Source organism: Trichomycterus rosablanca, chromosome 6 (assembly GCF_030014385.1).
Source record: "Trichomycterus rosablanca isolate fTriRos1 chromosome 6, fTriRos1.hap1, whole genome shotgun sequence".
In the NCBI taxonomy this organism is placed as follows: Eukaryota; Metazoa; Chordata; class Actinopteri; order Siluriformes; family Trichomycteridae; genus Trichomycterus; species Trichomycterus rosablanca.
This window is the reverse complement of record NC_085993.1, coordinates 8,430,048-8,450,963: the sequence shown is the minus strand read 5'-3', so window position 1 is coordinate 8,450,963 and position 20,916 is coordinate 8,430,048. Positions and strand designations below refer to the sequence as shown.

General features: G+C 43.1%; 1 protein-coding gene across 3 annotated transcripts in view; it reads left to right on the top strand.

The window, feature by feature from the left end:
• rptor (regulatory associated protein of MTOR, complex 1) overlaps positions 1 to 20,916 on the top strand; it is a 151,125-nt gene that overhangs the window by 62,451 nt on the left and 67,758 nt on the right. For all 3 annotated transcript variants that reach the window (XM_062997367.1, XM_062997366.1, XM_062997365.1), the window contains exons 7-11: positions 3,239 to 3,414; positions 4,735 to 4,794; positions 16,109 to 16,209; positions 20,174 to 20,318; positions 20,630 to 20,705. In XM_062997367.1, the coding sequence (XP_062853437.1) occupies positions 3,239 to 3,414; positions 4,735 to 4,794; positions 16,109 to 16,209; positions 20,174 to 20,318; positions 20,630 to 20,705 (558 nt within the window). The remainder of the gene's footprint in view (positions 1 to 3,238; positions 3,415 to 4,734; positions 4,795 to 16,108; positions 16,210 to 20,173; positions 20,319 to 20,629; positions 20,706 to 20,916) is intronic.

The window sequence follows — 20,916 nt, the reverse complement described above, 5'->3', positions numbered from 1 at the left end:
TGTACACTATACATTACTCACTATACACCCTCTACTGTACACTATACATTACTCACTATACACCATCCACTGTACACTATACATTACTCACTATACACCCTCTACTGTACACTATACATTACTCACTATACACCCTCCACTATACACCATACATTACTCACTATACACCATCCACTGTACACTATACATTACTCACTATACACCATCCACTGTACACTATACATTACTCACTATACACCATCCACTGTACACTATACATTACTAACTATACACCCTCCACTATACACCATACATTACTCACTATACACCCTCCACTATACACCATACATTACTCACTATACAACCTCCACTGTATGCTATACATTACTCAGTATACACCCTCTCTTATACACCATCCACTGTACACTATACATTACTCACTATACACCATCCACTGTACACTATACATTACTCACTATACACCATCCACTGTACACTATACATTATCCACTGTACACTATACATTACTCACTATACACCATCCACTGTACACTATACATTATCCACTGTACACTATACATTACTAACTATACACCCTCCACTATACACCATACATTACTCACTATACACCCTCCACTATACACCATACATTACTCACTATACAACCTCCACTGTATGCTATACATTACTCAGTATACACCCTCTCTTATACACCATCCACTGTACACTATACATTACTCACTATACACCATCCACTGTACACTATACATTATCCACTGTACACTATACATTACTCACTATACACCATCCACTGTACACTATACATCATCCACTGTACACTATACATTATCCACTGTACACTATACATTACTCACTACACCATCCACTGTACACTATACATTATCCACTGTACACTATACATTACTAACTGTACACCATCCACTGTACACTATACATCATCCACTGTACACTATACATTACTCACTATACACCATCCACTAATCACTATACACTATTCACTGTACACCATCCATTGTTCACTGTACACCATCCACTGTACACCAATTCTCACTATACATCATTCACTATGCACAATCCACTGTGCACCATACATTACTCACTATACACCATACACTAACCTCTATACACTAATCACTATACACCAATCACTATACACCATACACTAATCACTATAAACCTACACTGTACACCATACATTACTCACTATACACCCTCCACTGTACACTATACATTATTCACTATACACCATTCACTATACACCAAACATTACTTACTATCCTCTGTACACCATACAATGTACACCATCCATTACTCATACCATATACATCATATGTATTATTATGTATGTGTTATACTATACACACTGTGCAACATACACTACATGCTAAACATACACATTATACTTACACCTTCCACACTATACAACATACCCTATGCATCTACCATACATACACTATACACCACATACATACTTCTTGTATGATGTGTGCAGAGTGTGTGTATTTATGTGCCATTGCTTGTATTTTGTGTCTTCAGGGCCAAAGGATTTGTATTTTTTCTGAGTCGGGGGGGTCGGTGGGTTTCAGGTTGTTGGTGAGGTTTTGGGAGCATTTATAAACCACTGCTTTATTACACTTTCTCTTTACCTTACAGTTTATGCCCTCAGTTATCCACTGTAAGCCAGCTCAGCTTTATCAGTAAAGTTCACATTACACCAGCGCTCTGCAGAGTCTGTATACCTGTACGTTCAGGGGTCAGGTGGTGATGGAGAGAGCGAGGGTGATTGAGGAGAAAAGAGCAGGATTGTATTTCTCCGCTCATCAATAACACTTTACCATGTCGGGTAAAAAGTGAAAAGGGAAGAAAGTCACCTTTCCTCTTACTTTAGCTAAACTAAACTCACCTCTGTAATAGAGTTGAACTGCAGACGTGTGTGTGTGTCTGTGTCTAAAAAATCAATATAAAATCCTGGCGGGTTTCAAGGTTTTTTTTTTTTACAGACTAGTGTTTTTTTTTTTTTTTGCTGGTTTAAAAAAATATCTACACATAAAAAAAAATTCTAAGACTACTACATCAGATTTGCCATGAATTAAAACGTGCTGGAACAAGCTGTGATGCTGTCCACAGTCGAGTAAGCTTTACATGGTCATGCTTGTAGAGACTGAAGCCCCTGCTTTTTTAAACTGAACCGTAGCTTTATTGGCATGACAAAATATGGGCATTCGTATTGCCAAAGCTTAGTTACATATTTAGGAAAAATAATAAAAAGAAAATAATAACAATAGAAAATATACAATATATGAAATGTTACAGGTATACATATACAAATTTAAGAAAAACAGTGCAAGTAGTAACAACAGTGTATCTATAAAAAATAATAAAAGTAAAAAAAAAAAAATACAAATAATAGAGTGACAGTAATAATACTAAACGTAAGCAGTAAGTACAAAAATGTGTATTTAGTGTGTGTGTGTGTGTGTGTGTGTGTGTGTGTGTCTGTGTGACATGGTCGCCAACTGTCCCTCACCTGGTGGCAGGTGTGTGTGTGTGTGTGTGTGTGAGACATGGTCACCCACTGTCCCTCACTTAGTGGCAGGTGTGTGTAGAGTGCTGGTAATGTGCAGCTCTCTCCATGCTCCCCTGGTTGGTGGGGCAGTTTGGGGTCAGGGAGGGAGTTAAAGTCAGTGATGATGTTGTTGAATTTGGGGAAGAATTGGGTTTAAATGTGGTGGTATTTGGTACATTGGGTGAGGAAGTTCAGCTCTGTTTTTACTGTACTGAGAGTGCAGTCCTGGGGGGCAGCCAGGACCGGGTGTGTCGCCCCTTGTACATGTGATCATCTTGAACTTGGACTTGAACATCTTTCCTGCACTGAAGCCTCATGGATGGATGGATGGATGGATAGATAGATAGATAGATAGATTCAACTTTTTTGTCATTGCTCAGTACAGGTACAAGGCAACAAAATGTATCATGGCAACGCAAAGATTGCTCGACTGTGGGCAGTGCCACTTATGTTCCTGCGTGTTCTTTATCATGGCAGACCTGTTTTTAGTGGATTACATTCCACCAATTAGACAAATTCCCTCTTAGTATCAGGTGACCATTAGGGTTTTTCTTTCTGACCTGACCTCTATTCCATGCACCGTTGTAAAGGATGCTGATCAAACTACCTACAAAATCTGTCTCCATCATGAAAGTATTTTTAACTACCTGGTAACTATTTTCTGCCCAGCAGGTAGCAGCGATAAACCCCAACCACCCTCTGGCCCAGATGCCGCTTCCACCATCCATGAAGAACTGCATCCAGCTTGCAGCGTGTGAAGCTAACGAGCTCCTGCCTATGAACCCTGACCTCCCTGCTGACCTGTTCACCTCCTGCCTCACCACGCCCATCAAAATCGCTCTACGCTGGTAAGACTTTAGTAATCCCTGTTACGTTCTGTACCACCTTGTAAGAGACAGAAGTACCTTGTTTTCAACAGTCTGTCAGAAACAGATCAGGGTTTGGAGTCTGTTTGGACATTTTTCTCATTCTGTTTACATTAATCAAGGCTGTGGTCGGTCCAGTGTGAGCCACCTCAGAAATACTGGGCACCTAGCAGAAATACAAACAGGACAGGGCACTGGTCCATTATATACTCATGACTTTACTTATCAAATCTATGTTAGACATGCAAGGAATGGTCATTACACACAGTCCCAGTAAAGGAGGCGTGCCCTCTGTACCTGTCAGTCTCAGTGAAGGAGGTGTGGCCTTTGTACCGAACAGTCCTGGTAAAGGAGGTGTGTCTTCCATAGCGGTCAGTCTCAATGACAGAGGTGTGGCCATTGTACCTCTCAGTCCCAGTGAACGAGGCATGGCCTCTGTAGCTGTTAGTCTCAGTAAAGGTGGCATGGGCCCTACCTGTTAGTCCCATTATAGGAGGTGTGGGTTCTGCATATGTTAGTCCCAGTAAAGGAGGCGTGGCCTCTGCACGTGTCAGTCTCAGTGATGGAGGTGTGGCCTCTGTACCTGTCAGTGCCAGTAAAAGAGGTGTGGCCCCTGTACCTTTCAGTCTCAGTAAAGTCGGTGTGGGCTCTACCTGTTGGTCCTTTTAAAGGAGGTGTGGCCTCTGTACCTGTTGGTACTTTTAAAGGAGGTGTGGCCTCTGTACCTGTTGGTACTTTTAAAGGAGGTGTGGCCTCTGTACCTGTCAGTCCCAGTAAAAGAGGTGTCGCCCCTGTACTTGTCAGTCTCAGTAAAGTCGGTGTGGGCTCTACCTGTTGGTCTTTTTAAAGGAGGTGTGGCCTCTGTACCTGTTGGTACTTTTAAAGGAGGTGTGGCCTCTGTACCTGTCAGTCCCTGTAAAAGAGGTGTCGCCCCTGTACTTGTCAGTTTCAGTAAAGTCAGTGTGGGCTCTACCTGTTGGTCGTTTTAAAGGAGGTGTGGCCTCTGTACCAGTAAGTCCCAGTAAAGGAGAAATGGCCTCTGCATGTGTCAGTCCTGGTATAGGAGGTGTGTCCGTACCAGTCATTCTCAATGACTGAGGTGTGGCCTCTGTACCAGTCTGTCTCTGGAAAGGTGGCGTGGTCTTTACCTGTTAGTTCCATTAAGCCGGTAGTGGCTTCTTTACCTGTCGGTCTTGGTGCTGTAGGTGTGGCCTCTGTACCTGTCGTGCCCCGTAAAGGAGGTGTGGCATCTGTACTTGGTTACAGTACCCTCATGTTCTCTCTCTCTTTTTCTCTATGCAGGTTTTGTATGCAGAAAAGTGCCAAGCTGGTACCCGGAGTGACGCTGGATCTGATAGAAAAGTACGAATTTGACTTTCTTTTGTACTATGCTGTACTGGTATTGTGTACACATATACACACACACACACACATATACACACACACACACACACACACACACACACACACACACACACACACACACACACCCCTGTAGGGTTTGATAGTGTCCAGGTCTTTACGTAATCATACAATGTAGTCGTCTCCACCCCGGTGACCAGAACAGCTTCAGTGCGCCCTGGAAGGGATTTAACAGACTTCGGAACTGTACTAACGGGTTGGAACATCATTGCTGTGAAGGATTCTCTCTCTGCTGGTGTTTTGGTGATGGAGGTCTCTGGTTTTTGTTCAGAGATGTGAGAGTTATGTAACAGTGCACGTGGAACTTGGATTCTTTCTTATTTGTGTAATTGTTACAGACTTCACATCCTGTTTCTTTTTCATGCCTCACTTTTATATTCTTCCCAGAAGCCAAGGTTATTAACTCTCACACGTTAATAATGAATGTAGTTAGATAAAGTTAGCAATCTGCAAAGTTCTCTGCACGTTGTTGTTTAGCCTGTGGCTTCAAACACAGAAAGTTTTCAGAATTCTTTTAAACTTTCTCTCTTTCTTTTTTCTGTGAGAGGAGCATGAATTTCCTCAAGCGCTGCACATGTGCAACACATACAACACATCCAGAACTCTACTGTCTGTAGAGTGCAGCAGTGTAATGCACTAATTCTTCATTAGTGATAGCGCTTTTCCACCAGACGAACCATGGTTCTTGAACCGGTTCTGTTCAGGTTTCTTAGAACCTTGGTGTTCTGTAGAGAACCGACCCGCGTTTCCACCAGTTTTTTAGAACCAAGCATGCATCATCAACGGTGGGCGAAAGTTAAGAGCAGTAATATCATGGCGGAGCGTGTACTGTAGATTATGTGCGAGCATTTGTGCTGTTGTTACAGATGTTCATTTTTATGCAAAAAGCATCGATCAGCTATGGGTGATAAGAAGATGTAGACGTGTTTGTCGCAGTTGTTGTTTTCTTTAATTCATTGACGTGAAAAGCGATTTGCTAAAGTTTATATATCACTAAAGTTCCACAACACGAACAAACATCTGTGTGAAATAACCATCAAATCCACTCTAAATTACAACATGTATCTGAGTTTAACTGGATTTACTTGACGTGTGGTGTTTATGCAGCTCAGGGATCTAAATCACGTAAAAAATAAAGCGTAACGTGGCAGAATGTACTAAAAGTACGACACAGAAACATGACATTTCTCACCGTTATTACTGGATATAAATGCTATGTACTGGTTATAAGTGCTCTGTACTGCCCTAATGCATCGGTCATTGTTTTAGTACAACAAGCCACGTTACGCTTTATTTTTCACGTTAAGCGTTTTTTGTACTGTCTGGGTCACTTTTACCACGTCGTATCACACAGTTCATCTTTTTTAAGGTGCTTTGAAAATATCAGCGGCAAACTGGCTCAAAATGTAATCAGGTGAACTTTAAAAGATAAAAATGCAGCGTCAAGCTCCATACGAGACAGCAGCACAGTGGTTTAGCAAAGCACTCCAAACCTCTACACTCTGACACGCCCTCAGATTACGTCACGATTGGTGCTGAAAAACCAAGTATTCTGTGGTGCCAGATTAGAACGCTAGTTCGCTGTCTGGAACCTCTTTTTCGGTGGAAACACATGGAACTGGTTCAAAATCAAGTCCGCGAACCAGAACCGGGACCATTCCGCGTCGGTGGAAAAGGGGTATGAGACAGTTTGGGCTGGCTGGCTGCTCTACAGTTGGTTGTGTCTGAGAGAGGAAAGGCTGGATTAGGAATCATTTCTGTGTCTCTCCACCAGACAATCCTTCTGTCTGATTTAGAAGGAGTGATGGAGGAGTTCTTGGTTGCAGTTTGTTCCTCTGTTTGTGCCCCATAACTGGTTGCTTTCTTCAGGGCAAAATCAAGGCAAAAAACTACAGGTGAAGAGAGTTATTTTTAAACGTCAGGAATTACAGTAGACCCTTGAGTTACGAACGGTTTACCATACGAACATTTTGGGTTACGAACGATCTTTTTTAACTTAACGTACGAACAAATTTCGGATTACGAACTGAAATTCGCAAAACACGTGACGTCACAAACAAGTTGACTCCGACCGTCTCTCTCTCCCTCTCTCTCTATTTATATACAGGTATATATATGTATATATATATACACAGTGAGCCAGTGAGCAAACATTCAGACAGCGGACAGTGTTTTTCCTGTGTTTTCTTTATATTTTGTAAAATTCAATATTAAAATGTCCCCAAAGAAGGTGCAGAGAAAGCGTAGTTTTTTGTTGTTGTATAATTACTTTTGCCAGTATCGGTCACTGTGTATCAGACAGGGGACATTGAGTAAGAGAGAAGAAGGAAGTTATTCTTTCGTGAAATTACACCTACAAAATACAACATTATTGAAATAAAGAGGGAAATAATAGAGAAATATGAGAGTTATTGTTGTTTCTGGTAGATACAATGTATTATGGTGTATGGTACAGCACACGTACTGTGCTGAAATGTGATGTGTGTTTATGTACAGTACTACTGTGTATTGTTTATTATTGTTTATTACAGAAATGTCTATTCTATATTCTAAGATTTATACTTGTATTTATAACAAAAAAGACCATTTAAGACAGGAGGTCTGACACAGATTAATTCTATTTACATGATTTCTTATGGGGAAAAATAGGTTTAACTTACGAACATTTTGACTTAAGAACAGCCCTTCAGAACCAATTAAATTCATAAGTCAAGGGTCCACTGTACAACAGATCTCCATCTATTGATTATGGATATTAAGACAAATGTTTCGTATATACAAGCATGCTAACACAAAACCACAGGCCTCTCAAAGCATCTCTCAGTCCCAGTGAATGAGGCATATCCTCTGTACCAGTCAGCCTCAATGACAGAGGTGTGGCCACTGTACTCAGTTGATCTGTTGATCAAGAACTTCTATCAAACACATCCTCTATTCATGGATTCTACCATACAAACAACTACAAGGAAATCTTCACCTCAGTACCTCCCCAAAAACTGCTTACATTTGTGGAAGCACTTGCACTTAAAAACACCATCTAAGTTATGAAAAAAAAAAAAATTAAACTCTACACCCTCATAGTCACACAAACGCTCTAACCACTATGGCATGACATGGCATGGCATGATGAATTAAACAAACAAACAATTTCAGTAAGAGGCGTGACCTCTGTACCGGTCAGTCTCAATGATGGAGGTGTGGCCTCTGTTTCTGTCAGTCTCAGTAACCAGTTGCAAACTTCATGAGTTAAACTGCCAATCAGTTCAAACAGATCATTTCTTAATGCAAGATTGCAAATAATATAGTCTGTCACCATATACTGTTCATAATATTGGGAAAAGATTCAGGAAATCTGGAGAGATCCCAGTCTGTGTGGGGCAAAGCCAAGAACCAGTGTTAACTGTTCTCAACTTTTGAGCTCTCGGACGGCATTGCACGAGAAACCATCTTGCTACTGTAATGAATGCAGCCACATGGGCTTGGTAATACTTTAGAAAACAGCTGTCACTTAACACAGTACATATTTTTATGTGCTGTAAGATGACATGTTTAAAGAGCCTTTTGTCTTCATGGTCCTGTACTCAAAGGGGCCCATGTTTCCCAGAGTTATAGAATGCCTTTATTTGTCATATATACATATACAGGTGTTCAGTACAGTGAAATTCATTTTTCGCATATACCAGCTTGTTTGGAAGCTGGGGTCCAAGTGCATAGTTAGCCATTGTACAGCACCCCTGGAGCTGAGAGGGTTAAGCGCCTTGCTCAAGGGCCCAACAGTGGCTGTATGGCAGAGCTGGGATTTGAACTCTCAACCTTTCTTTCCCAGGTCAGCCTAAGAAAGGATGTACCTACAGTTCTTTATTTCTTGGGCTCGGTATTATTAGGGTTCTGTGTTCCTGAGGTTCTTTGTTTTTGGGGTTCTATATTCCCATGATGTCATATGTTGTTACGTTCTTGTGTTCCCAGAGACCTACATTCCTGGGTTCTTATATTCTAAAGGTCCTTTGTTTTAGTGCCACTAGTTTTATCTTCTACATCCCGAGAAGATAAAATCCCCATATGTCTGAGCGTGCTTGTGCACCGTGTGTGTGTACGTGCGTGTGAGCGTGCTCGTGCGTGAGTGTATCGGTGACATTTTGCCTCCTGCTTTTGGAGCAGCAGGACTCACTGATTCATGCACTGACTACCACATGACCAAAAATTACGTCTGTTGCACTGCTGAGCTCAGCCTGACACCTTGACAGACACACATACACACACGTGCACGCACACGCACTGCGCCACTATTCCCTTATTAATGCAGATGTGGGTGTAATGTATTAAAGAAAAGATGATTAAATGTGGACCTTACACACCACACACACGTTTTTCATTTAGCTTTTATTATTCAGCCTGGTGCATCTTCCTCATGGTGATGAAGTAGTACGTTCATGTTGTTTTCTTTTGACTGTAACGTCCACCCACTGCAATTCTCTTAATTCAAGATTCATATAAAGGTTTCAGTAATAAGCAGTCGACATCATGTGACGTTTAACAATTTCATATACAAGTGGTTCTGAAAGTGGGGTCTGGGTACACTGGGTACAGGACGTGAAATGAGTCAATAAAAACATGGTAAGGTTTTAGATACGTGCACTTGTTCACCCACCACCCCCATTTTACCACGGTTTCTGTCCCAATTTAGTTCATTTCACTTTTTAAAAGACAAATCAATCTCTTCTGCTCGACCACCAGATATTGTTTCAGATGTACAATTTCAGGGCAGGCGAGAACATACTAAATCAAAGTTGTTTTTGTTTACCCATACACACATCTCTTAATAATTCTCGAATGTGACGTCAGCTATTGTTTCTAAATAGCTAGACTAGTAAACATGGAGAACACATCCGACACGTTTTCAATATGCGGCCACTTTTTTATCACCTACCAGTGTTGGGGTCCCACATAGAGCTGTGTTGGACACAGAGAGCTGCATTAAGCTGAAGTAGGAACCCGGACCAGTCCTGGAAAATCCTGTTCGTCCTTTCTGTTCTAAAACATGGTCAACTGTGTTTGTGTGGACGCCCAGCCAGGTCTGTGGATCTGCTGAGATCCAAACTCATGAGTTTAGCTAGTTTGTTAGACTGTTGCACCACAGTGCACCAAATTTCCAAATCACCAAATGTTGTGGCAACAGTTTGGGGAGCCACTTATCTGTTCCAGCATGACTGTGCTTCATGCTCACCATGAGGTCTGAGTTGTTCAACAGTTATATATGTGGTATAAAGGAACATTAGTGGCATGTACAAAACCTTGACCTGAACCCCAATGAACACCGTTGGGATGAGTGTCTATTATATGTCTATTATAATTGCAAAGCTCATGATTTAGAACAGGATGTCCCAACAAGCTTATGGTCAGGCTGGTGTCCACATACTTTTGATGGTTAAAAGTCATGGTTAAAAGTGTTACAGTATTAATTATGTTTGAGGTAACACATGCACATGCAGCCTCACAGGAAGTGGTAGATAGACCAGCCCTGGAAATCCCTGTATGACCTTTCTTTTCTCAAATATGACCAATTGTGTTTGTGTGGACGCCCGGCCAGGTCTGTGGATCTGCTGAGATTCAAACTCACCACAGTGCACCAAATTTTCAAATCACCAAATGTTGTAGACACAGTTTGGGGAGCCACTTATCTGTTTCCAGCATGACTGTGCATCATGCTTACCATCAGGTCCGAGTTGTTTAACAGTTTGATGAATGTGGTATAAAGGAACATTAGTGGCGAGTCAGGGCTTTTTGTCTTACACCTGTGTCAGGCAGCACAGAGACTCACTTACAGATTCCAAAATCTTGTTGAAAGCCTTGCTATATGAGTGAATTGCAAAGCTCATGATTTGGAACAGGATGTCCCAACAAGCTTATGGTCAAGCTGGTGTCCACATACCTTTGACATTGAAGAGTCCTAGAAATCCCTGTATGACCTTTCTTTTCTCAAATATGACCAATTGTGTTTGTGTGGACGCCCGGCCAGGTCTGTGGATCTGCTGAGATTCAAACTCAATGTGTGTTAGACCAGTGCACCAAATATCAAAATTCTCACTTACAGATTTACAAGCCTTTCTATATGAGTGAAGGCTGTTATAACTGCAAAGCTCATGATTTGGAACAGGATGTCCCAACAAGCTTATGGTCAAGCTGGTGTCCACATACCTTTGACAGTCACGGTTAAAAGTGACACAGTATTAATTATGTTTGAGGTAACACATGCAGCCTCACAGGCAGTGTTAGATAGATAGAAGTCGGGGGTAGATTAAAGATTGAAGCACGACAGGCTTATTAGTTCTTCCGAAAGCAGATGATGGTTTGATGTCCAGTCGAATCCCCAAATGTTCCTCCTCAGTTCATATTTAATGCAGAAGCTACGTCAGCACCTTGCTCCAGTCCGCGTGTCGGATTCGTTAGATCTGACATCATGTTTGAGTAGTGGCGGCTCAGCTGGCGCGGTTCGTGTGTCCCATATAAAGCAGACAGAAGCCTACAGAGCTCTGATGAGGTGTAAGTTAGTGTGAACATGTCGTACCTTGAACCCTCTGGAGAAAATCACCTTCACCTGAAGAGGTGAGAATTGAAAATGCTGTGAACTGATTTCTTCTCATCTCGATCTCTTCTCCTATTTTTATCCTTTACCAGGACAGAGAAGAACGAAATCTCACTTTCCCCTGAGTTCTCTGTACGTTAGCATGTTCACGTAATGTGCTAGACGTTATCCTTATAATGCACATATGGTACGTAGACAGAAGTATGTATGCGACATTGCCGAAAGTCTGCAGACACCTCCGATTTATCCACTTTAGCTGTTTCATTAACACCCTGTATAAAATCAGTTGCATAATGTAAATTCTATGCGTCTAACTTAAGTGGGGCCCGCTTACCTGGGGAACACATGGGACCAGGATGCACTATGGCAGGGGTGGGGAACCTTCTACCCACTGAGGGCCAGATTAATAATTACATATCTGGTCATGGGCCACAGACTACAATGACGCAACATACAGCCAAATAATATAGGCTTTATAAATGCATGATGCTGATGGTATGTAGTGATTATATTTGATCTCAGACTTACCTTATCATAATTTCAATGTGACGGTTGGTGTGATGTTTGGTCTTGACCAGCTGTCGAATATCTGGGGGCAATGACGTTGTGGCAACATGCAACTGGTATGTGGCAACATAACTCGTATTTGTTATGTTTGTTGTCTCATCTAAAGTTTAATTAATTGCATAAAGCCCAGACAATAAAATCTGGGAAATATATGGCGGGCCACATTGATTGAGCGGGGGGCTGTATACGGCCCACGGGCCGGAGGTTCCCCCACCCCTGCACTATGGGAAGAAGGCAAACCGACAGAGGCAGTGTGATGCTTTGGGCAATGTTCTGCTGGGAAACCTTGGGTCCTGCCATCCATGTGGATGTTACTTTGACTTTGTTGCAGACCATGTACACCCTTTCATGGAAACGGTATTCCCTGATCACTGTGGCCTCTTTCAGCAGGATAATGCGCCCTACCACAAAGCAAAAAATGCTTCAGGAATGTGTTGACTTGACCTCCAAATTCCCCAGATCTTAATCCAGTCGAGCATCTGTGGGATGTGCTGGACAACCAAGTCCGATCCATGGAGGCCAGACCTCACAACTTACAGGAGTTAAAGGATCTGCTGCTAACATCTTGGTGCCAGATACTACAGCACACCTTCAGGGGTCTAGTGGAGTCTAACAGGTCAGGACTGTTTTGGCAGCAAAAGAAGACAATATCACACAATATCAGGAAGCTGGTCATAATGTTATGCCTGATCTGTGTATTACCACAGACAAACTCCAAAAACATGTGGATTGCCTTTTATGTCAGACAGTTACACAGTGTTGACTGAACGGGCACAAATTCTCACTTACAGATTCCAAATTCTTGTAAAAAGCCTTTTTATATGAGTGAAGCTGTTATACACCAATCATCCATAATATTAAAACCACCTTCTTGTTTCTACACTCATTGTCCATGTTATCAGCTCCACTTACCGTATAGGAGCACTTTGTAATTCTACAGTTACTGACTGTAGTCCATCTGTTTCTCTGCATGCTTTGTTAGCCCCCTTTCACCCTGTTCTTCAATGGTCAGGACCACTACAGAGCAGGTATTATTTGGGTGGTGGATCATTCTCAGCACTGCAGTGACACTGACATGGTGGTGGTGTCAGCAGCGCCCTGTGGGCAGTGTCCTATGACCACTGATGAAGGTCTAGAAGATGGCCAACTCAAACAGCAGCAATAGATGAGCGATCGTCTCAGACTTTACATCTACAAGGTGGACCAACTAGGTAGGAGTGTCTAATAGAGTGGGCAGTGAGTGGACACGGTATTTAAAAACTCCAGCAGCGCTGCTGTGTCTGATCCACTCATACCAGCACAACACACACTAACACACCACCACTATGTCAGTGTCACTGCAGGACTGAGAATGATCCACCACCTAAATAATACCTACTCTGTAGTGGTCCTGTGGGGGTCCTGACCATTGAAGAACAGGGTGAAAGCGCAGACTAAAAAGGTATGTAGAGAAACAGATGGACTACAGTCAGTAACTGTAGAACTACAAAGTGCTTCTATATGGTAAGTGGAGCTGATAAAATGGACAGTGAGTGTAGAAACAAGGAGGTGGTTTTAATGTTATGGCTGATCGGTGTAACTGCAAAGCCCATAATTTTTTTTGTTTAATTTTAGTGCCTGACTCAGTTGACAGAGTGCGCACACATTCCCACAGACAAACTCCAAACACATGTAGACTTTTACGTCATCTGTAAAACATGCAGGGCTTGAGCCATAATAATGCCCATGGTCAGCTGTCAGAGTTCTGACATTTGGGATTAATCGGAATGCCATCTGTAGGGCAGTCATTTTCATCAGTGACCGCACTGACTGTTTTTTCAATCAGAATTGAATCTATGCAGTCATGTTCCAAAATCTAGTTAAAACCTTGCCAATACAAGAGAAGAGCAGCGGAAGCCAATTTAAATGCGCATTGGTCTGGATATGATCTATGAGTGTCCAAATACATTTGATTGTATTTCCAGTTTCTCTGTTCATCATTAGTATTACTGACCTTCCAGCACTACCACACACACACACACATGGGAAAGCCTGGATACCCCTCATAATTTATCCTCCATCTCTGGGATGCCCCTGTTGCTTAGCAACCGTATCCTGAAATCCATGCAAATGCAGCACTGCCTTTTCCCGCCTGGCTTCATGCCAAACCTCATCCTGTCACTCAGTACCAAACAAGGCTTTTAGGGGAAAAAATCAATTACTCTGTTTGCGTCACAGTGGTTTGATTTTGCTCCAGACCGGCCCACTAGTCAGAAAAACCAACAACAGAATCTAGAGTGTCGTGACAATGTGGTTTGGCATAAGCACCCGTCAGTACCCACTCAGGTGGAGACAGGTGGGCTCCTGAGACTGAATCATAATAGGTGCTTTCTAAAGCCGGGACAGAGCAGACTGCGCTTCCTAAAACACTGTTATTAAGCATTGTTTCATTTTTAGGTATCCTTGTAATATGGGTGACTTTTTTTTAAAGAACAGAGGTGCTGAATTCTACAGTAGTGCAGCAGGTAGTGCTAATACTGTTCTGCTCCAGGAATCTGGGTTTGGTCGTAATATCTGGTTATTGTTTGAGTAAGGATTTAAGATATTTTGCTTTGGTTTCCTTTAACAATCCAAAACCATCCCAGTGAGGTGAGTGGAGTGTGATGAGGTGAGTGGAGGATGAGAGGTGAGTGGTGGAGGTGAGGTGAGGTGAGTGGTGGATGTGAGGTGAGGTGAGTGGAGTGAGTTGAGTGGCGGCAGTGATGTGATGTGAGTGGAGTGAGGTGAGTGAAGTGAGGTGAGTGGAATGGGGTGAGTGGAGTGAGGTGAGTGGAGTGCGGTGAGGTGAGTGGCAGGAATGAGGTGAGGTGAGTGGAGTGAGGTGAGTGGAGTGAGGAGAATGAAGTGAGATGAGGAGAGTGGAATGAGGTGAGGTGAGTGGTGAGAATGATGTGAGTGGTGAGAATGATGTGAGTGAGGTGAGTGAAGTGAGATGAGGTGAGTGGAATAAGGTGAGGTGAGGTGAGTGGAGGATGAGAGGTGAGTGGTGAGGTGAGTGGTGAGGTGAGTGGTGGATGTGAGGTGAGGTGAGTGGAGTGAGTTGAGTGGCGGGAGTGATGTGATGTGAGTGGAGTGAGGTGAGTGAAGTGAGGTGAGTGGAATGGGGTGAGGTGAGTGGAGTGAGGTGAGGTGAGTGGCAGGAATGAGGTGAGGTGAGTGGAGTGAGGTGAGTGGAGTGAGGAGAATGAAGTGAGATGAGGAGAGTGGAATGAGGTGAGGTGAGTGGTGAGAATGATGTGAGTGGTGAGAATGATGTGAGTGAGGTGAGTGAAGTGAGATGAGGTGAGTGGAATAAGGTGAGGTGAGGTGAGTGGAGGGGGTGAGGTGAGTGGTGGATGTGAGATGAGTGGAGTGATGTGAGGTGAGTGGAGGATGTGGGTGAGGTGAGTGGAGTGAGGTGAGGCGAGTGACGTGAGTGGAGTGAGGTGAGGTGAGTGGAGTGAGGTGAGGTCAGTGGCGGGAATGATGTGAGGTGAGTGGAGTGAGGTCAGTGGCGGGAATTATGTGAGGTGAGTGGAGTGAGGTGAGGTCAGTGGCGGGAATGATGTGGAGTGAGGTGAATGGTGGGAGTGATGTGAGTGGATAGATTGATGTAAGATGAGTGTAGGTGAGATGACTGGAGTGGAGTGATGTGAATTGCGGGAGTGAGGTGGAGTGAGGTGAGTAGATGGAGTGATGTAAGGTGAGTGGAGTAAATGAGCTTCACACAGGGGCCAGTGTGTGTTTAAAATACACAACATGGCCAAAGTATTTGGACACAGAGTTGGAAAATGTCATTTATTTTTATATAATTTATTTTAAACGTATTGGCACTGGGCCGGGCTCCCAGTCATTTCCATTCCCAGTTGTGTCTGAAGAGTTTTCAGACTGGTTCCACTTACACACTGTCCACCACTCAGACATCAATTTAATACAAGTTGTTTTTTTCCACTTTATTGATCTGTAAAACTTTTCTCACTGTTTTAACCTCTCTGCAGTTCAATTCTCACATTTTACTCACTTTGTTCATGTAAAATCTCCTGCAACTGTGTGTGTGTGTGTGTGTGTGTGTGTGTGTTTGATCAGGATCCCTGGCCGGCTGAATGACCGGAGAACACCTTTAGGAGAGCTGAACTGGATCTTCACTGCTATAACAGACACCATTGCATGGAACGTACTGCCTAGAGGTCAGAGTTCATACTCATTATCTGTCTTATACACACACAGGCTCCACCCAAACTCCACCAGTGTGCTTAAGAACCCCAACCATGTACCTAAGATCTACACCTGTGTGATTAAGAACCTTAACCATGTACCTAAGATCTACACCTGTGTGATTAAGAACCTTAACCATGTACCTAAGATCTACACCTGTGTGATTAAGAACCTTAACCATGTACCTAAGATCTACACCTGTGTGATTAAGAACCTTAACCATGTACCTAAGATCTACACCTGTGTGCTTAAGAACCTTAACCATGTACCTAAGATCTACACCTGTGTGATTAAGAACCCCAACCATGTACCTAAGATCTACACCTGTGTGATTAAGAACCTTAACCATGTACCTAAGATCTACACCTGTGTGATTAAGAACCTTAACCATGTACCTAAGATCTACACCTGTGTGATTAAGAACCTTAACCATGTACCTAAGATCTACACCTGTGTGATTAAGAACCTTAACCATGTACCTAAGATCTACACCTGTGTGCTTAAGAACCTTAACCATGTACCTAAGATCTACACCTGTGTGATTAAGAACCCCAACCATGTACCTAAGATCTACACCTGTGTGATTAAGAACCTTAACCATGTACCTAAGATCTACACCTGTGTGATTAAGAACCCCAACCATGTACCTAAGATCTACACCTGTGTGATTAAGAACCTTAACCATGTACCTAAGATCTACACCTGTGTGATTAAGAACCTTAACCATGTACCTAAGATCTACACCTGTGTGATTAAGAACCTTAACCATGTACCTAAGATCTACACCTGTGTGATTAAGAACCTTAACCATGTACCTAAGATCTACACCTGTGTGATTAAGAACCTTAACCATGTACCTAAGATCTACACCTGTGTGATTAAGAACCTTAACCATGTACCTAAGATCTACACCTGTGTGATTAAGAACCTTAACCATGTACCTAAGATCTACACCTGTGTGATTAAGAACCTTAACCATGTACCTAAGATCTACACCTGTGTGATTAAGAACCTTAACCATGTACCTAAGATCTACACCTGTGTGATTAAGAACCTTAACCATGTACCTAAGATCTACACCTGTGTGATTAAGAACCTTAACCATGTACCTAAGATCTACACCTGTGTGATTAAGAACCCCAACCATGTACCTAAGTTCTGCACCTGTGTGATTAAGAACCTTAACCATGTACCTAAGATCTACACCTGTGTGATTAAGAACCTTAACCATGTACCTAAGATCTACACCTGTGTGATTAAGAACCTTAACCATGCACTTAGAAACACTACACAAGTGCCTAAGAACTTCTTTTATGCATTTAAGAACTCCACTCGTTTGCACAAGAACTTCACTCATGCACTTAAAAACTCCACCCATGTGTTTAAGAACCCTAAGCATGTGCTCATGAACTCCACCTATGTGCTTAAGGAACTCCACCCCTGTGTTTAAGAACTTCACCCATGCATTTAAGAACTCCACCTCTTGCGCTCAAGAACTCCACCCGTGTGTTTAAGAACCCCATCCATGCACTTAAGAACTCCACCCCTGTGTTTAAGAACTCCACCCCTGTGTTTAAGAACCCCACCCGTGCACTTGTTGAACTGCCAGGCTGTTTAACATGTAAAGCTGTCGTATTGAACCTGATGGAAGAGAAGCACAGATGAAGAAGCTGGATTTCCAAACCCGTTCCATCTGGCTAAGGGTTCAATACTGAGAGAAGAAACCATCCAGCTCTCGTGCTCCCGTAATTAAACATCGGACATCGAAGAGCGAAATCTGCATAATGGAAAAACACCCCGGGTTTTAATCTTTCACACACACACACACACACACACCACACACACACACCACACACACACAGACACACCACATACGTGTCTGTTACAATCAGATAATTCGATTTTATACGATGTTATTAAGGGCCAAATCTCACTAATGATATTAAGGTTAATAAAAGTTAGTATCATTATTCATGAGTTGATGAAGTAATACTTCAGTTTGAGCTGCAGCTTCCAGTCAAACATTGTGCATTTGGAAGATGTGTGATGTGGGTGTTCTGCGTGGGATGAGCAGAACCACCGTAGTGGTGTGACAGTTCATCGCCATGATGACGTACTGTGATCATTTAATCTGATATAAGTCTATCAATATCAGTCATGCTAAAGTAGTGTGTTGTTGCTAAGAGATAGATTAAAAACAAAAAGGAGGCGTGTCCTCTGTACCTGTTAGTTCTTATAAAAAGGGTGTGGTCTCTGTACCTGTTCATCTCAATAAATGAGGTATGACCTTGTTATCTATTAAGTGAAATTAAAAAGGATATGGCCTCTGGTCCTATTAGTCTTAGGAAAAGGGTGTGGCCTCTATCTGTAAAAAGGGTGTGGCCACTGTACCTTTGTGTTGGTCTCACTGAAGAGGAATGGCATCTTTACATGCTATTTCAAGTGTAGTGTGTGTAGGGTGTGGTCTATGTACAGTCAGCCCTAGGAAAGGGGTGTGGCCTCTGTACAGTCAGTCCTAGGAAAGGGGTGTGGTCTCTGTACAGTAAGTCCTAGGAAAGGGGTGTGGTCTCTGTACAGTCAGTCCTGAGAAAGGGGTGTGGCTTATGTACAGTCAGTCCTAGGAAAGGGGTGTGATCTCTGGACGGTCAGTCCTAAGAAAGGGGTGTGGTCTCTTTACAGTCAGTCCTAAGAAAGGGGTGTGGTCCGTGTACAGTCAATCCTAGGAAAGGGGTGTGGTCCGTGTACAGTCAGTCCTAGGAAAGGGGTGTGGCTTCTGTACAGTCAGTCCTCGGAAAGGGGTGTGGCCTCTGTACAGTCAGTCCTAGCCAGTCCTAGAAAAAAGTTGTGGCCTTTGAACAGTCAGTCCTAGGAAATGGGTGTGGTCTATGTACAGTCAGTCCTAGGAAAAGAATGTGGCCTATTTAAAGTCAGTCTTAGGAGAGGTGTGTGGCTTATGTATAGACAGTCCTAGAAAAGGGGTGTGGCCTCTGTACAGTCAGTTCTAGAAAGGGGTGTGGCCTCTGTACAGTCAGTTCTAGAAAGGGGTGTGGTCTCTGTACAGTCAGTCTTAGGAAGGGGATGTGGCCTCTGTACAGTCAGTTCTAGAAAGGGGTGTGGCCTCTGTACAGTCAGTTCTAGAAAGGGGTGTGGTCTTTACAGTCAGTTCTAGAAAGGGGTGTGGCCTCTGTACAGTCAGTTCTAGAAAGGGGTGTGGCCTCTGTACAGTCAGTTCTAGAAAGGGGTGTGGCCTATGTACAGTCAGTCCTAGAAAAGGGGTGTGGTCTCTGAACAATCAATCCTAGGAAAGGGGTGTGGTCTCTGTACAGTCAGTCCTAGGAAAGGGGTGTGGTCTCTGTACAGTCAGTCCTAGAAAAGGGGTGTGGTCTCTGAACAATCAGTCCTAGGAAAGGGGTGTGGTCTCTGTACAGTAAGTCCTATGAAAGGGGTGTGGTCTCTGTACAGTCAGTCATAGGAAAGGGGTGTGGTCTATGTACAGTAAGTCCTATGAAAGGGGTGTGGTCTATGTACAGTCAGTCCTAGGAAAAGAATGTGGCCTATTTAAAGTCAGTCCTATGAAAGGGGTGTGGCTTCTGTACAGTAAGTCCTATGAAAGGGGTGTGGTCTATGTACAGTCAGTCCTAGGAAAGGGATATGGTCTTTGGACAGTTAGTCCTAGAAAAGGGGTGTGGTCTCTGTACAGTCAGTCCTAGGAAGGGGAAGTGACTTATGCACCTATTAGACTTTGTGAAGGAGTGTGACCTCCTATACCTGTCACTCCAAGTTAAGGGGTGTTGCCTAAGAATCGCTTCTCTAATAAATAGTACTAATCACATGACCTTGAGGTTGCCCAAAAATGCCCAGGAGTGCCAGTGTTAGTGTGGTATTGGACTTCTGATATCGGAGCAAGATGGTAAACATTTTTCTCTCTGTATGTAGATCTGTTTCAGAAACTGTTCCGCCAGGATCTACTAGTTGCCAGTCTGTTCCGTAACTTTCTATTGGCTGAGAGGATTATGAGGTCATATAACTGCACTCCGGTCAGTAGCCCCAGGTTACCGCCCACCTACATGCACGCTATGTGGTAAGAGCACACACACACACACACACACACACACACACACACGCACGCACGCACACACGCATACTATGTGACCAAAAGCATACACACAAAGCTAGCTCTGTAAGGACATGACAAGAACCCCAGTGGCCTCCACAGAACCCTGGTCTGGGCTCCATTGAATACCATGAGATGAACTGGAATGTCAATTGCGAGTCAGGACTTCATTGCCTAACCACAAATGTGTTTTGATTAAATGTGGACAAATGTACACACACGCACGCACACACACACTTGCATTAACTCTTTTACTGCTTTACTTTGTGTGGTTGCAGGCAGGCGTGGGACCTGGCCGTGGATATTTGCCTCTCTCAACTTCCCACTATTATTGAAGAGGGCACAGCATTCAGGGTAAGAGACTACTGATCCAGGACCAGCCTTCATCATGTAAATGTGCTTTTATATAACATAGCTGGTACACCATATATGCATGTTCTGGAACAGGAAGGCCCTTCCCCAGACTGTTGCAACACAATTAGAACCACATAATGTATATAATTGTATATATTTGTAATGGATGTTGCTGGAACACCTAAACCCAGTCATGTAAGTGGGGTGTCTA